At 45.5% G+C, this 17,107-nt stretch overlaps 1 protein-coding gene across 3 annotated transcripts; it reads right to left on the bottom strand.

Annotated features, from left to right (window-relative positions):
• Positions 1 to 1,737: 1,737 nt before the first annotated feature.
• PYGO1 (pygopus family PHD finger 1) lies at positions 1,738 to 17,106 on the bottom strand. 3 transcript variants are annotated; one of them, XR_014002109.1, is made up of 4 exons: positions 16,106 to 17,106; positions 13,206 to 13,291; positions 10,342 to 11,660; positions 1,738 to 1,898 (listed from the first exon to the last, which is right to left on the bottom strand). XR_014002109.1 is itself a non-coding variant. In XM_081170660.1 (4 exons), the coding sequence occupies exons 1-3, from the start codon at positions 16,155 to 16,157 to the stop codon at positions 10,545 to 10,547; spliced, it is 1,254 nt and encodes a 417-aa protein (XP_081026786.1). In that variant the 5' UTR covers positions 16,158 to 17,106; the 3' UTR covers positions 1,738 to 1,898; positions 10,503 to 10,544. The 3 variants fall into 3 exon arrangements, 1 of the variants encoding a protein (XP_081026786.1); XM_081170660.1 differs by having other exon boundaries at positions 10,503 to 11,660; XR_014002110.1 differs by lacking the exon at positions 1,738 to 1,898 and adding an exon at positions 7,457 to 8,954 and having other exon boundaries at positions 9,011 to 11,660.
• Position 17,107: the final 1 nt, after the last annotated feature.

The raw sequence follows: 17,107 nt of genomic DNA, 5'->3' as shown, positions 1-17,107 counted from the left end.
TGCCCTCGCTCTGCTGCCTCCTCCCACCCCGGCAAGGGGGAGGGAAAAAACTTTCGCTTTTGTGCGTCCCTCCCGGCGTGACGCTGCACGCTGACGTCACGGGGCGGGGCTTTAATGGTGGTGTGCCGCGAGATTTTTTTCCGGCTCACAGGTGTGCCGTTGCCCAAAAACGTTTGGGAAACACTGCTGTAGGCAAAGTTAAATCACAGTGGCTTCAGCCTCTGAAGTATAACTCCCGAAATAGATTGGTTGCTATAAATAAGAATGCCTGGGACAGGTTGATTGTAGCCAGGAGGAGCAGCTGTGCAGTTTATTTAAAGAGTTTACCTCCCATGCTTTAGGTAGAAGAGAAACAAAAACAAAACTCCCAGAACTAAAGTAGTTTAAAATGTTTTTGCAGAAACCTTCAGGGTTGCTACTTTCCCCCCTGACAAAGCTCCTAGAATCATAGAATCATAGAGTTGGAAGAGACCACAAGGGCCATCGAGTCCAACCCCCTGCCAAGCAGGAAACACCATCAGAGCACTCCTGACATATGGTTGTCAAGCCTCTGCTTAAAGACCTCCAAAGTAGGAGACTCCACCACACTCCTTGGCAGCAAATTCCACTGTCAAACAGCTCTTACTGTCAGGAAGTTCTTCCTAATGTTTAGGTGGAATCTTCTTTCTTGTAGTTTGAATCCATTGCTCCGTGTCCACTTCTCTGGAGCAGCAGAAAACAACCTTTCTCCCTCCTCTATGTGACATCCTTTTATATATTTGAACATGGCTATCATATCACCCCTTAACCTCCTCTTCTCCAGGCTAAACATGCCCAGCTCCCTTAGCTCCTGCATGTTTTATTGCTAATAGGCCATCTCCACACTTGGAAACACTTCCCCAGCTGAATGAGTCCAAATGTATGAACAATACTAACATATTACCCTTGATTGACATTAATCATCATTCCATGTTGTGCCCTGTTGTCAATAATCCAGCAGCTGCTCATTTGGTTATTTGTTTTAGCTTCATTATTGTACTAATACTATTTTTCCTTATATGGGTAAATCTTCCATCTCAATAAAAATGTTTTTAAAATGATCATGAATGCTATATCCACAGCCATAGTGACCACCTGCAGTCCTTTTTAACCCCTGTAAGTTGCTCATTGAACTTTAGCTATATGGCAGCTCATACCTTCTATGAAGACAGAGAGAGCAGCCTGGGGCAAGGATGAGTGCAGATCCCACATCCAGCGGGACTCAACAGGCATTTCTGTATTTTAATCCCAGTGTTGCTTAACCAGCAGTAACAGCCAACTCAAGGCCAACTCAATTTGTGACCTGGACCCTAAAGGCTTCCTCAGAAGTAACTCTCAATGTTCGATGGGGCTTTCATTCAGGTTAATGTGCACAGGATTGCAGCCTCTGCTAGCAATGAAGATGGGTCAAGGCACTCTGGCAGAGATATTCCAACTCATTTTCTCCCTTCTGGCAGAGATGTTGCTGCCTACAGGGAAAGAAGAGTTCATACGGTTGCCACTCCAGCAAGCACCCGCTACCGTCAGGTAAACATCAAATCTAGCAGTTTGTGAATTAAACAGGATAAAATCTTTTCTTCCTGATTCTTCAGATTCACAACAATGATCAATTAAGATGTGACAAAAGGTGGCATTACTGGGGGTATTGCAATGACTTCCTAATGCAAGCAAGTATGTGATGCAGTGCTTCATGCATAAACAGAACGCCTTCCATTCTCCTTTGTTACTTTGACAAGACTTTATTAACATTCATTTTACAAGCACTTAATTCTGTCCGTCTTCAACTTTGTGAAAAGTGAATTGAAATATTAACAATTCCAGCAGTGAATTAAAATGCTGATATGGTGCCCTCACATTTTTCTTTTTTTATGATGAACATCCTGAAGAAAAAACAAACATAGGATTGTCATTTTGGTAATGCAATCAAATGGGCACCCATTTCTCGGTATCGCACATTGAAACATTTAACCATTTAGATCGGACACAAATTCTGTGTGTGCCTTAAGGCATTTACACTGGTTGATGCACTTGCTATCATCTACTAGAACTCAGCTTGTAATGTAAGACCAGCTAACTATCCAGAGACATAAACATGGTTCCTATACGTCATAGAGTAGCTTAACACACACCATGATATGAAATCATTTGCATTACATAGTAATTAAATTTCTTACTAAAGCAGCCTTCCCCAACCTGGTACCCTTCAGACGTTCAACTGAACTACAACTCACATCTGCCAGCATGACCAGGCTTGAGGGATGATGGTGGGAACTGGAGTCCAGAAACATCTCGAGGGTCCCCGTTGTTGGGGAAGGCTGAACTAAAGGAATAATAATGGACAAAGTCTGGGCGTTTGTTTCCAATTTGAATTACATACATCAACTTTGCCGCACACCACAGTTCTACTGCACGTGTTATTTCAGACATGCTCTAATTTTGTTTTCATTTAAAGTTGTTGCAAAAATAAATGTCACCAATGTGGAACACATTTGAGATTGTATAAAAGTACTGAACTGATATCCCAAAAACAGGTATATGTAAGCAGTACATAAGGAAAGACTAGTTTTAATATGAAACTGTCATTAAGTCACATACAACATAAAAAACACATGATCAAACTACGTATAAAATGTCACACGTACTTTTACTAGCAAGCAAGGCTATTATTTATATATAGAGGGGGTACATATATTTTAAACATGACGTGGTAGTGTTACTATTAGATTGAAATGACATGGGAAATTGTCAAAGTTCAAGACTACTATTTTTTAAAAAAATATCAAGCCAAACATATTTATGAAATTATTTCCCGTTATAATTGAAAAATGTGAGAAATAATCCCACAAGTAATTACAATATTTTATTGCGGGGCTTTAAGATAATTAGCTGCATTGCTAAATGCAGTCTCATACACCCTAACCTAAGAGCTTGTGGGAGAGACTGAGTGCTTAGGACAAATTTCGGCCTTGGAGGAAAGCAGATCAAGTGATGGTTGTGGGCCTGCTGGGCTGGAGCCAGATCTCCCTGTGCAACCCAAGCTGCCAGATGCTAGGTGTGTCTCCTCTCGGCCATGTGCTGACAACAATTAGTAGGCAGAATCCGTTTCTGTGTGAACCACACCTTACTGGATCTGGGCAACGGAATCCTAGCACTTGGAAGACAGATTAACCCACAGCACTCAAAGCCATCATTAGTCACAGGCAGAGAATAGGAGTCAAGAAGAGGGAGAGTTGTCTACATAGATGCCTGCAAAACAGTCAGCCTGAGAGAGGCAGGAATGCTGGCACCTGGAGAGTTGGAATCCATTGCCATCTTAAGATATAGTTGTCAAATTAGATATTTTAAAAGATAATTTAGAGGATTCTTCAACTGACGTAAATGTAGTACAAAGAAGGATAGCTCGGTAAAGCATGAGACTCATAATCTCCGGGGTGTGGATTTGAGCCCCATGTGGGGCAAAAGATTCCTGCATGGCAGGGGGTTGGACTAGATGACCCTCATGGTCCCTTCCAACTCTACCATTCTATGATTCTAAAGAGCAAAATGACCACAGGGATAGGAAATCTATCTCCAGAAGACTTAGAGAGATTAATCTATTTCACTTTGAAGAAAAGAGATGAAGAGGTGAGCCAGCTTATATATTCCTTTTGCATTATGCAATACCTCTAGGCAAATATGTCAACCGATGCTATGGAAATGTGTGTGTCAGAGAAAGCACTAAGAAATATGGAACTTCTCTGTGGAATTAAGAGCATGAGAAGAATGGGATGCTGGATCAAACCGGTGACCCACCTAGGTCAGCATCTTGTTCTCAGTGGCCAACCAGATGCCAGTTTTTGATGCTTGCTGCTGTGGTATTCAAGTGACCAACTTGCATGCAACTTAAGGATAAATCAACAGTCCGCAAGAGGTGGGCTTCTTGGCTCTTGAACCCATTGGTCTCTCTTTATAACCCAGGGGCAGCTGACCTATGGCACTACAGATGTTATTGGCACCTCAGCAGCCTCAAGTAGCATTATGATTATGGGAGTTGGAGTCCAACAACATCTGAAGGGCCACAGGTTAGTCACCCCTACTTTAACCCAACTTAGACATTTATAAATTTAGGACAGCTGATATTTAAGTATAAAATGTGCAACAGATAATACGGAATAATCTTTTCTGACTTTGCTTTAGAAGCACAGAGTCCAACCCAATCCCTGCAATGGCACCCTGAAGGCTGTTTCTTTCCTTCTGGCTCCAGTCATGTGCTTTGACAAAATATATCTGCAGTGCACCTGTCTTCTGTCTAAGTGAACACATTGTGGTTGACCCTCCAGAGGCAAAGCTGGTGGGAGAAAGCTGAACCAGATGGCCTACGCAGAAGGGACCTTTCTGATAAGACACTTCTCATCTGTCTTCTACTTAAGCACCTTCAAACCTTTTTCTCTAGCTACTGTTGCCAGTATTATCCCCATTTTGCTGACCAGTAAACTGTTCCTCCAATGCCTCAAGGGCCCAACTCACCAGGGCACTGCTGGCATACAACCAGCTTTTCTTTATTTCAAGAGAGGCTGCAGAGGCACAGATCCAACACTAAACTGAACCCACAGTCTGCAGCACTGGAATTCTACCCCAGTGGAATCTGACCCCATCAGCTTATGGGTTGCCAAGTTGCTCATTTGCCAGAGATTTCAGAGAGGTTTTAGAAGCTTTGGCTAATTAAAACACAGGAACTGGGAGAAGGGAGAGACATAGGAGAGTGTGCTAGCCTCTACCCAAAATTCTAGATGAAGAAAACCTCAAAATCACTACCTAGAACGAATTGTGATGCACAAGCCTTCACATATTTACTAATTTCCATACCCAGCCCACTGTTTAGGCCTGGATTTGTCTTTTGCCACAGTTGGGTACTATCACTCCAAATTGTTTGACACATGCTGGAAAAGAATGATTCAGTCGCTTCTCAAAGTACCACTGCACCTTGCACACTAGAAGTCTGCCTTGCAGAGATAGCCAGTTGCTGCTTTTCTCCAGAACCACGAAGCCTAGCAACTTGCTTTTTTACACAGAAGCAAGAAGCCACGTCTCCAGGATTCCATGGCAGCCAAATGTTGGAGCAGATGTTATATATGTGCTCCTCTCTGGCTAAGCTGCATTTCTGCTGATTTCTAGATAAAATTAGATGTTCTGTTTTTTCCTGATACTGCAGAATGATTGCCACCTATTAATAAGTATTAAGACTTCCTGTTAGAAGCCTCCTGCTCTTGACTGCACCTGAGTTAAAAATTGGCTGTACAAACATGTTGCTGAGGTGACAGCACCTAAATCTAATTGTGGCATTTGCTGCCATAAGATGTAGTGATGGACACTAAGTTGGACAGCTTTAAAAAGGCAAATTCAGGGAGAAGAGTAAGATTACCAATGGCTGACATTTGGGACATTTATAACTTTTATTCTAGGAGAAGGTTGTGATGACCAATAAGTTGTGATGATCTTGTTGTGCTCAGGTCCTGCTCACGGGTTTCCCAGAAGAGGCACCTGGTTGGCCATTGAAAGAAGAGGATGCTGAACTGGATTGGCCTCCTTTGGTCTGACCCAGCTGCAGGGCTCTGCTTACGTTCCCTACTGGTGCATAACATTCACTGCCTGAGTTGCGCACCCTCATAACCTTATGGCAAGGCTGCCCCTTCCAGCACATGTGTGCAAAGCTGCCTAAAGAGCGATGGAGGCACTCCAGGGCTCTAGTTTTATGATGACAGTGATTTACTCTTGGTTTGGGGTGATAAAAGCATGCTGGGCAAAAGCCACAAACGCAAACAACATTTTCAAGAGAAAGGCTCACAAAACGTGTTTCTTTACATTCTCATTCCACAACACCGAATACAACAGAAAGTTCATGTTGGGTGTGTGAGCACAGCACCTTGAAACAGCTCTAGAAGGGCTGCAAGACACCACATTGAGAGAAATGTGTTGTCCACAAAGGCTAGCCACCAGGCTACTCCTTGTTCCTGGCATGGCTACTTTCACCCAAGAGTCAAAAAATGAACCACAACTCATCATGGGGAAACAAACCCAGAGGTCACAGAATAAGGCACATTGTTGACAAAGGAGATTCAAGTCTAGTTGTGGTCCCAGCTAAACATTGAGGTCTCCTGCTCTGATTCTAGAGTTAAAGGCCATCATTGAGACCACAGCTATTGCAAGCACCTCAAACGCATAAGTATCTCAAGTACCCCAAATTTTCTTTACTCTACATATTTTTCCAACTGGCAGGGCACATTCCAAAGAAAGAAGAGAAAAGCAGCCCTCCTCAAAACAGTCACATGGGCATTATGCACAAGAATGCACCTCTTTCACTCAAACTGGAGCTTCCCAAGGGTCTATGCAGTACAAACAATATAATGATGAGACATGCAAGAGAGCCCAGCTGCTCCTCTATGGCAATTACCAAGAGGATGCTCTTGAGAATGCAGCAGCAGCAGCAGCAGCAATGGTAGTAGGTTACACATATTTTGCTATTTTGCTGGACCCCTCCAGGGTGTGCTGGTGCATGGCCACAAAAGAGAGAAAGTACAAGCCCCTCTGACATCTCAACTTTGCCTTACGAAAGGGAAGACCATTCTTTAGTGGAGAGTCCGTGAAGAGGAATTTGGTTGGATAATTCAGAATCCCTACTAATGAGAGTGCAGAGTTGGCATTCAAACTCCCACAAGCTCTCACAGAGCTCATTTATATCACAGCTTACTCTGGAATAAAACTCCCTTGCCTTATTTCAAAATCTCATTAACAGGCCAGGCTAATGACAGCCCACTAGGCATCTCAGCCCCAGCAGGGAAAGACCTCATGAGGTCACAAAGAGGAGACTAGACTGAGGCACACACTGCCTCCTGTGGGTTATATGATCTCAAGAACCCAGGGCTGAAGAGGGAGGGAAGCTGTGCAGTTTACAGCCAATATCACAAATGGATGTTTTGCTAGACAAGCACAGAGAATTCCTGAATTTTCTAAAGAGAACCCTCTTGTGTGTGGTCACTTCCTTTGCCTCCTCTGGGAGGGAACTCTGTAACAAATGAGACAGTCCTTTTTCTTTCCTTTTGCCTGTAAGGAGACTCTCTCTTTCCACTATGCCTCCAAGCTGACCAGATGCACATGCTTTCAGCCATGTAAGTTAAGACTACCAACTTTTATTTTACTGTAACTTAGAAGTATTTTCTGCACACTAAAAGGTAAAGGTAAAGGGACCCCTAACAGTTAAGTCCAGTTGCGAATGACTCTGGGGTTGCAGCGCTCATTTTGCTTTACAGGCCGAGGGAGCCAGCATTTGTCCGCTCCACAGTCAGTTTTGTGGTTGCTGCAGCCGTTCTTGGATTTAAGCTTCAGTTAAACTAAGTGTAGGCAAACTCGGCCCTTCAGATGTTTTGGGACTACTGTATAATAATAAGTTATTATTATTATTATTATTATTATTATTATTATTATTATTATTATTATTTATATCCCGCCCTCCCCAGCCGAAGCTGGGCTCAGAGCGGCTAACAACAGTAAAATGATACAACATTCTAAAATCATTTCATTATAAAATCAATTCAAATCAGATTAATGTCAACCATTGGGCTAGAGTTCTGTGAGGATTGCCAGAAGAGAGGGTCAGGCTGTGCCCTGGCCAAAGGCCTGGTGGAACAACTCTGTCTTGCAGGCCCTGCAGAAAGATGTCAAGTCCCGCAGGGCCCTAGTCTCTTGTGACAGAGCGTTCCACCAGATCGGAGCCACAGCCGAAAAGCCCTGGCTCTGGTTGAGGCCAGCCTAACCTCTCTGTGGCCCGGGACCTCCAAGATGTTTTTGTTTGAAGACCATAAGGTCCTCTGTGGGACATACCAGGAGAGGTGGTCCCGTGGGTACGAGGGTCCTAGGCCATATAGGGCTTTAAAGGTTAAAACCAGCACCTTAAACCTGATCCTGTACTCCACCGGGAGCCAGTGCTGCTGGTACAGCACCGGGTGAATGTGATCCCGCAGTGAGGAGCCTGTAAGGAGTCTCGCCGCGGCATTCTGCACCCGCTGGAGTTTCTGGGTCAGTCTCAAGGGCAGCCCCACATAGAGCGAGTTACAATAATCCAGTCTGGAGGTGACCGTTGCGTGGATCACAGTGGCTAGCTCATTCCTAGCTAACAGGACCAGTGGTCAGTGATGATGGGAGTTGTTGTCCCAAAACATCTGGAGGGCCGATTTTGCCTATGCCTGGTTTAAACAGAGAAGTGTGGGTTGGGTACAGCCCACAGAGGACTGACTCTTCTCTAGATGGGCTACAAGGTTAAATTCATCTAATTCAAACATTAAAGGCCTTGGGGAATTATAATTCAAACAAGGCATGCCAACAGAGCATGTACAGTTCTGCCCGCAGATATCCTTTGTGGGCCCCTCAGGCTGCCTGTGTGGAGTGTCTCCACCCCCATCGTTCAGCCCAGACACTGAGGTCCAGCTCCGAGGGCCTTCTGGCGGTTCCCTCACTGTGAGAAGCAAAGTTACAGGGAACCAGGTGGAGGGCCTTCTCAGTAGTGGCACCCGCCCTGTGGAACGCCCTCCCATCAGATGTCAAGGAAATAAACAACTATCTGACTTTTAGAAGACATCTGAAAGCAACCTTGTTTAGGGAAGTTTTTAATGTTTGATCTTTTATCATGTTTTTAATATTCTGTTGGGAGGCACTCAGAATGGCTGGGGAAACCCAGCCAGATGGGTGGGGTACAAATTTTTATTATTATTATTATTATTATTATTATTATTATTATTATTATTATTTTAATGAGAAAAAAATGAGGCTAAAACGCAGTAGAATTTCCACCAACCATCCATAGCTGCAACAGCTGCTCATTCCTCCAGCATTATTCAGAAATTCATGTGCTCTGTAAACCTCACTTTAGAGGAGATCAGTGAAGCCGCAATGTGCTGGAAGAGCTTGGGGCTCCCACGGAAGTGAAAAAAGACTTTTTGTGATGGAGAAAAACACTGACCTAAGGTCTTTTCCAGATAGGCTTTAGATATTAAAGAGTTGGGAAACCCGGGCTATTGTTTGTGCCCTGCACTCTGGTCTCTGCACCTGATCTACTGTATCAAATCCCCAAAGGCAGTTACACTGGGGCGAGTAGAGGAGAAAAATGCTGGGCGTGACCTTCCCTTCCCCGGAGGGAGACATTATACCCTCCAAAGACAAGCAGTTTTCAAGAACACAGCCAGAAGCAAAACAAAAACAGCAGCAGAGCTGAGAATCTCAACTGCAAGCAGCAGAGGAAGAAGCAAGCGATGGCAGTGGACATCTGAGCGAGCAGCCAGGGTCCCAGGGCAGACCCTGGAAAAGCAAGCACTGCAAAGAGCAGCTGAGCGGACACAAAAACACACTAAAGCAAGAGTTACAAACAAAGCCAAATGTGCAAGCTAGCTGTGATTGAGGGCAGGAAGAAAGGGAGACACAGAGGCTGCCTATGTGCAACAGTAAATTCTGTACAGCAGGCACCAGAGTAAGTCCATGTGGAACCAAATGCACATTCCCAAGCCAAAGAAAAGTTAGCATGCTTAATAAGTCAAGTCCCTCTGAAGACAGTGGGACTTGAACAATTTACCATACTAGCAAATTTATCTGGATTACATTCATCACACAAAAAGGTCTAAAGAGCCCAGAACTCTAATCTAGCACCACAATGGAGTTCCAAGACAGCCAACACTGGGATGTCAGCATCACACTTCATGGTCTTGCAATGCCATTGTGGAGGACATGATGGGTCTTGGAAAGGGTGAGTGTGTATTAATATCACAGACATACAAACCTCAATCCCTTTTTGAAAAAAGGGAAGAAGAAAAACATTCAGGCCTGCTGAGCTTTTATGCACTTATTCTTATTGATGCTCACTTGACCAATGAAAACTACAAGAGTTCTCGCTGAGTAAATGTGTTTGGAAACAGGCTGCTAAAGACCATTAAAGAGATGCCCACTGAGTAAGTCTTCAGAATTCACTAAAAATGGACCTGTTCCTTATCTTCAAAGCTCACCAATATGTTCTGAAAGAGCAAGCTAAATCAAAATGTGAAAAGGAGGTTAATATGACTTGAGGTTTTCAACTACTTATACAAATAGTTTGACATTCCTGGTGATCATTTTAAAATAAATATTGCTTGATCCTTCTCCCTGTGTCATGCCCTCAACCATCAGAACTTAAGAAAGGCTCCCAAACAGAGGACAGAATTAACTCCCATGTACTCAAAAGATAAATCAGTATATGGTTCCTCCAACACTGCCAAGTGGAATAGCCCTGGGCAAAGTGATCCACAAAGGCAGATGTTTACATACCCCCAAACTTTCCATGTGAGTAAAGCCATATTGGCACTTAATCGTCAGTTGATAGAAGTTCTCCTGGTAAAATCTTAATGCACTTGGGCAGAAAGTGAAGACCAATTGCTGAAAAGAAAGCAAACAAAGCCCACCCATGACTGATAAAGGAAACACCGTACAAATGGCAGCCAGTTGAGTATCTGAAGGAACCAGGGTGGGCATCACGCATCAGCATTCAACACTAGTGGCCCAGCTGTTTCTCTGGTGCGCATCAGCTGAACATCCTTGTCCGCCATGCAGGTGTCACAGCCCCACACTGCCGATGCTTCTGCAGTGAGCAGTCCGTAGGCAGATTCCGTCATGCCTGTGCAGATCCGATGAAACCATTTTTGACAAGAAGCTTCACACAAGATGGCATCCTGGTCATCATTCACTTCGTGGGTACAAATCCCACAAGGATAGACGGGCTCAGAGGCGGCGTGACCATGCTGACCAGGGCGTAGGGGCATTTTGCTGCCCTTCTCAGAGCTGCCTCCTTCAGCTGGACCTCGGCTGGGGAGCCGGGGCTTGTTCTGAGCCCCATTCGCATGATTGCTGTTCAGATTTTCAACATTTTTAGAAGGGATGCTCTCCTGGTTTGCTGGGTTATTTCGATTCACAGTCTTTATATCTGTGTTTCCTGAGTTCGCAGTGTCCTCTGGGCCGTGCAGATGATGTTGTGGTGGGGGGTGGTTGTGCTTACTTGCCCCTTGCTTTTGCAAAGGCTTTGCCTGGTTGTAATTGTTTGGCGAGGGAAAGAAAGAATGGTTTGACTCCATCTGGGAATTGTTGAAATTGGGGTTGCCGCCAGGTCCAAAGTGCAATGGCATGTCATGGGGTGACATCTGTGTCGTGTTCTGTGAAGGAATGTGACCAAAATTCTCACCAGGGTTCGGCCTGAAGTGTTGGCCGGACATGCCAACATTCTGATTCATGTTACTGTTATAGGATGGCTGGTTTCCAAAAGACACATTTTCATGTGGCCCAAAGTTAATTGGTTGAGGCCGGTTGTAGACCATTCCCACTGGGTTCTGGGGAAATGGGTGTGGCTGGTTTCTAAGTGGGTAAGTAGCACCGTATGGTGAGGACATCCTGGGAAGCATCTGCGGTGGCATCCTGAACGTGTTGTAGCCTCCAAAGCCAGGGTAGCTGGGATTGGCAAAATATGGGTTCCCCAATGGCAACGGCTTGTAAGAAAGATTGTTGTAGTTGTCATCAAACGGATTTGCAGCTACAAGGTGATCAGAGCTGGGATTTGGTGGAGGCGCATATTCAGATGGTGGAGGAAAGGATGACCCCTGGAAATGTTAAATCAGAAATCAAGATTACTTGGAATCCCAACAGAAGAGAAGGCCAAACCTGAGGATCCCCTCATCTCATGAAATGAAACATCTGTGTCTGTTACAAAGGTGGGTTGCTGGCCTCAGAATCCATTTAGGATTCCTCCACTGCAAAAGCATTAGTCTTTCCATTCTTCATAGTATGCCCACTCCTGCAGCTGCTGCCTGCACAAACTCCCTGTCAAGAGGACCATAGTACTCACACACAAGGCCAGTCACATATTGGACATCACCTCAAACCACCGGTTGGCCCCTTGGTTCAACTTGCAGCCAATACATTTTTGCAAGTTGACTATGTGTTAAATACAATCATCACAACTAGAGAGAGATCTGTTAGACTGTAATGTTAAAGTGATGTCTAAAATGTATAATGATACACTGGGCAATAGATATTGGTCATAACATAGAAATGGAAGCATGGGAACAACTGTGGAATACAGATATAAAATTTACAGCATGCTATGGTATAAGAGAAAATCATATGAAAATGTTAATAGGTGGTATTTAACTTTTAGCTGACTTGCAAAAATGTATAAATCAAAAGTGAATTAAGTGATGGAAATGTAAAGAGAAAGAAGGTACATTTTTTCACATGTGGTGTTGTAATAAGGTTAAAGCTTACTGGGAAAGCTTTTTTCTTGGGAATTATTTATTTATGTATGCAACTACAGCTGCAAGAATGTTATTTGCCTCAAAATGGGAAGATGTCCGGATGAAAGAAGAATGGATACTGAAACTAATAGACTATTAGAAATAGTGAAGCTTATCGGAAGAATAAGATATCAAGACGCTAAACTTTTTATAAAGGAATGGAAATGGTTTGTTGAATATTTACAAATAAACTGTAAACAGATTAAGACATTGGCAGGATTATTGTAAAAACCTGCAGTTTCAAAAATATATATGAAAACAGATGATTAAAAGAATAAGTTAATATCATTTGGAGTATGCAGAGAATGTGAAAATAAATATAAGGAACCGCAGATAGAGGGGGAAGGTAGTCGAGGTTTGAAATGTTAGAATTATTGCTGAATGTTGTAATATATATAAATGAAAATGATATTTAATTTTTTTTTAAGGAAAGAGATAGGAACTGTCGAGTTGCAGCTCGGCATCCAGGGAAAAATCAGTCTCACACCAAGATAGGTTCCGAAATATGGCTGCTCCTAGGGCTAATGCAGCACAGCTTTTATTGTGTGAAATCAGAAAGATACAAAATACAAGCCAAGCAATTTGTTCTAGCCAGCAGATAAGAACATGCGCACTAGACCGTGCGAGCGATCAGGCTATGTTAGTTGACCAATCATGTAGGACAGCACGAGCTGTTCACGCGCTGTTCATGCTCCAAGGATGCTTCTAGCTATGAGATCACCCTGCAACAATAAGAACTTTGCTCATGCTCTCATGTACAAGCAATCATTTTCCCACAAGGAACTCCCACAGCAGAAGAGTCAGGCAAGTTTAGATTTTCCAGCCAAAGGGAGGAGGCACAAGGCAGCTTACCTGAACATTCGACTTGCGCTTTTTCTTATCTGGACTGCCAAGCTGCACACCTGGGCCTCCTAACCCATCCAATCCACCGTCACCACCTATAAGATTTCAAAATACACTGTTCTGTAGTTAACTTTTTGACAAAATTATAGATTGTGCAGGCAAGTCGAGCTGTTCAATATGTGTCTATGTAACATGCATTTACTTAGCATTGCTGTCCAGAGAAATGGCATTACAGAGAATTTCTGCAATCAGACTAAGATACAGTACTTCACAAAACTTAAGATATGTTACTAGTAACCAGTCTTTTCTTTCACAGGTGAACATCAACTGTGTCTTCTCCTATGGATTGAAACATACCTCTCTCTCACTTATATGGGTGCTGTGTTCTGTTCTGGGTAGATTCTAGCTAACTACATGCCTTCAGAATTATATGCCATTGCTTGGTTAAGCTACTGGGAGGATGTACAAAAATGCAGCGATACCTTGGTTTACAACTATAATCCGTTCCGGAGGTCCGGTTGTAAACCAAAACAGGTTGTAACCCAAGGCGCGCTTTCGCCAATGGGGCCTCCAAAAAAAATGGGTTGTAATAAAAAAAAATGGACACACACTTCAGGATTTGACATGGTTGTAATCCAAAACGGTTGTAATCCAAAATGGTTGCAAATCAAGGTACCACTGTATGTGAATATGTAGCACAGTGAGAAATTGGAAACAGACAAGACTTGGAACTTTGCAATTAAGACACAGCTCTCTAAGGTGAAGGAAACACTCAAAAAATGACTGTTCTCTTTGGTACTCTAAGAATCCTGTGGCCCCAAGTTAAATTAAAGCTTCAGCAAGTGATGACAATTAGTGATTAGGGAGCTTTAAGACCTACAATAAAGCTCAAACAACTAAGTTCTAAAAGCCCAACTAAGTTCCAAAAGCTCAGCTAACCCAGGACACAACCAATACAAAGAGAAGGAAAGGTGGAACACAGTGTGGTTTTTTGCTTAGCCACATACTGGTATATATTTCTATTTGAAGGGACACTTAATGGCAAGAAAATGTTAATGAGCTATTTTAGCCATCTGTATGAGGGCTCACTGAAAGCTCAGGCCTATTGCACTAAAGGCTTCACACTGCCTGTGCTTGTCTGGCCATCAGTTTAAATCTACAAGATTGTAGCAAAGGATTTTTTTCTTATCAGAGGCATCCTTCATAATTAACGCAATTGATGATCACATAGATCCTTGCAGCAACAGCTCCGACTTTCTCTGCCAAGCAGCTCAGCACACACCAAACTTCCACTTCTGTGATAACAATGTTTAGGACTGTAAGCTTGCTGTACCTTCCAACAGGAGGACACATTCAAAAGCTTTCTTTTGTTATAGCACTTTTTGCAGAAGGTGGGGAAGTGTTGCATCCTGAGAAACCAGGTATAACCTAAATATGCTGAAGTGGGTAACTTGGTCTTATCTGATGTGGACAGCTGTGACAGGCAGCCGGAGCATGGCTGGTGGAATCACAGGGGCATCCTGTCTCTCTCAGCATCCAGGCCATGATGTCCCCATGCTTACTTGCGCACAGATGCACCAAAGTGGATGAAAAGCCTCCGTTTTCTCCACTGTTTAGAAGACAGATGGCAACTAACACGGCCCAGTGTTAAATTTGTATAAAAGCAGCATTCATTAGCTGAAGAAGGTGCAGCCCATCAACGGTGTCTCCGAAAAATCTTAACACACCACTTGGGAAGACAGGCGAACTAATATCAGTGTACTGGATGAAGCAAAGATCACCGGTGTTGAAGCAATGATTCTTCAACATCAACTTCGTTGGACTGGTCATGTTGTGCAGGTGCCTGATTATTGTCTTCCAAAGCAACTACTCTATTCCAAACTTAAAAATGGAAAGTGTAATGCTGGTGGTCAACAAAAGAGGTTTAAAGACTGTCTCAAGGCAAATCTAAAAAATGTAGTATAAACTGGGAGCGCTCCAGCTGGAGAACAGCCTTTACCAAAGGTGTCATGGACTTTGAAGACACTCAAACTCAGAACGCAAGGGAGAAACGTGCTAAGATTGGCAAATCCACACCATGATCAACTCCCACCAGGGAACCAATGTCCCCACTGTGGAAGGACGTGTGAGTCCAGAATTGGCCTCCACAGTTACTTACGGACTCATTGTTAAAACCGTGTTTATAGAAGACAATCTTACTCGTCTGCAAGTGATCGCCAAAGAAAAGAAGGAGGAAGAAGACTGGAATGCAACTGAGACAAGTCATTCCCTTTTCATTCCAAAAATTCAGCATAGTAGGAGCCTTAAGATGTTTTGCCTTTAGCAAGGTAATTCGAAGCTTTACAAAAAAAAAAACCCCACACCAGTCCCTGCTGCCTGTGTGCCGAGCTCCCGACCCTTCTCCATTCAAGGTGCCTCAGGAATGCTCCCGGGCTTGCTGGACGGTTGTCGGAATGGGACCGCGTGCCGATCTGTGTTCTGCCTCTCTCTCAGCGCCCTTCCCTGGCAATGACCCTTGAGGCCTACGAGTGTCTGAATGGGGGCATCTCCCAAGGACGGGGCCCTTTCTCAGTCACACGGCCAACAATCAACCCCTAACCAGCAGCCTCAGGGCCCCGCCGCCCCCCGCTTTGTCCTCCCCCTGCCGCCCAGGCACCAGCCCTGCAGAGGCGTCCGAGGACCCTTGTGAGGGAAGGCCCCCTCCTCCCGCAGAAGCCACGGCGGGGCCCAGGCGCCCCTTCTGGGGCTCGGGAGGCGGCCGGAGAGGGGCTCGCCAAGGGCCCGGGAGGCTTCCCTGGCCCGGCCCGGCCGGAGGGAAGAGAGGCCGCCCCGCTCTCCCGGCGGCGGCCAGGCGAGGCGAGGGCGCCGCCACCTCCGGGCCGGGGCCTCGCGCGGCCGCTCCTTCCCACCTCGGGGCCTCTTGAGCGCCGCGGCGGGGTCCTTCTCGTGTTCCGCGGACATCACCGGCGAAGCATCGCTCCAGGCCCCGCCAGGCAGCAGGAGCGGAGGCGGCGGCGAGAGGGCCCGGCGTGGGCGGCAGCGGGGAGCGGGAGCCGCAGCAGCCGCCGCCCTTGCGTGGAGACCCCCGGCGGGGGAGAAGGGAGGGAGCTCGCCGGGCAGCTCCGCCCGCGGCCTGGCTGGGCCCGGAGGGGCCGCCGCGACGCCCTCCGCAGGAAGGAGGCAGAGGCGGCCGCGCTACCGGCCCATCCCGGGACTCCACGTGTCGCCCAGAGGCGTGTGCACGCCGCCCGCTGCTGCTGCTTCGGCTCTGGAGGAGGCAGGTTTCCCCGCCCGGGGATTCGAGCAGCGGCTTCTTGCAAGCTCCTCGGGGCAGGGGCTCGGCCTCTGGCGCTCTGCGGGAATCGCCGGAGGAGGAACGGAGGGGTCGGCCCCAGGACTTGGCACCGGAGGAAACGTGTCCGAAGAGCCGAGGTGTGCGACTACCGGCCCCAGCCTCCAATCCTGCCAAGCAGCTGCCCGCCCTTGTCTTCCAGGAGAGCCGGAGCTCCGTGGGGGGCGCCCGCTTCCTCTGTCCCTCCCGAGAACGCTGCTCAAGTCACTTGCTAGTTCTAAGAAGTTGGAAACACTTTGTTAAAAAAGGAACGTGCACGTCTCCCTGAACTACAAAGGTTTTATGTCCCTGAACACCAAAATAAGATTTGGGCGTGTTCTGTAATTAATTGTCACTTTTGCAGCGCTGGGTGACAAGCGTAAAGTAGAGGCACGTGGGCTGACTGGAGATGCAGTAGTTGATCCAGACTGAATAGATCTCCATGATCCCGGGACTCAACTCGCTTGAGTTCAGTGAGAATTTCCTTCATTCAAATTGACCATGCTTGTGAAACACTCATAAATGTGTGATGACATTGCAGTATTGTACACAAACCTTAAAAAAAGAAGGAACTGCCACC

Source organism: Podarcis bocagei (genome assembly GCF_964188305.1).
Source record: "Podarcis bocagei genome assembly, chromosome: 14".
Lineage (NCBI taxonomy): Eukaryota > Metazoa > Chordata > Lepidosauria > Squamata > Lacertidae > Podarcis > Podarcis bocagei.
This window is presented reverse-complemented; position numbering and strand designations above follow the sequence as displayed.

What these genes read in the sequence shown, in the direction of transcription:
- PYGO1 (XM_081170660.1), bottom strand. Translation starts at nt 16,157, where the DNA reads ATGTCCGCGGAACACGAGAAGGACCCCGCCGCGGCGCTCAAGAGGCCC. An exon ending in GGCGCTCAAGAGGCCCCGAG is followed by an intron (nt 13,292 to 16,105) that starts GTGGGAAGGAGC and finishes GAAATCTTATAG; the next exon opens with GTGGTGACGGTGGATTGGAT. An exon ending in AGCGCAAGTCGAATGTTCAG is followed by an intron (nt 11,661 to 13,205) that starts GTAAGCTGCCTT and finishes TAACATTTCCAG; the next exon opens with GGGTCATCCTTTCCTCCACC.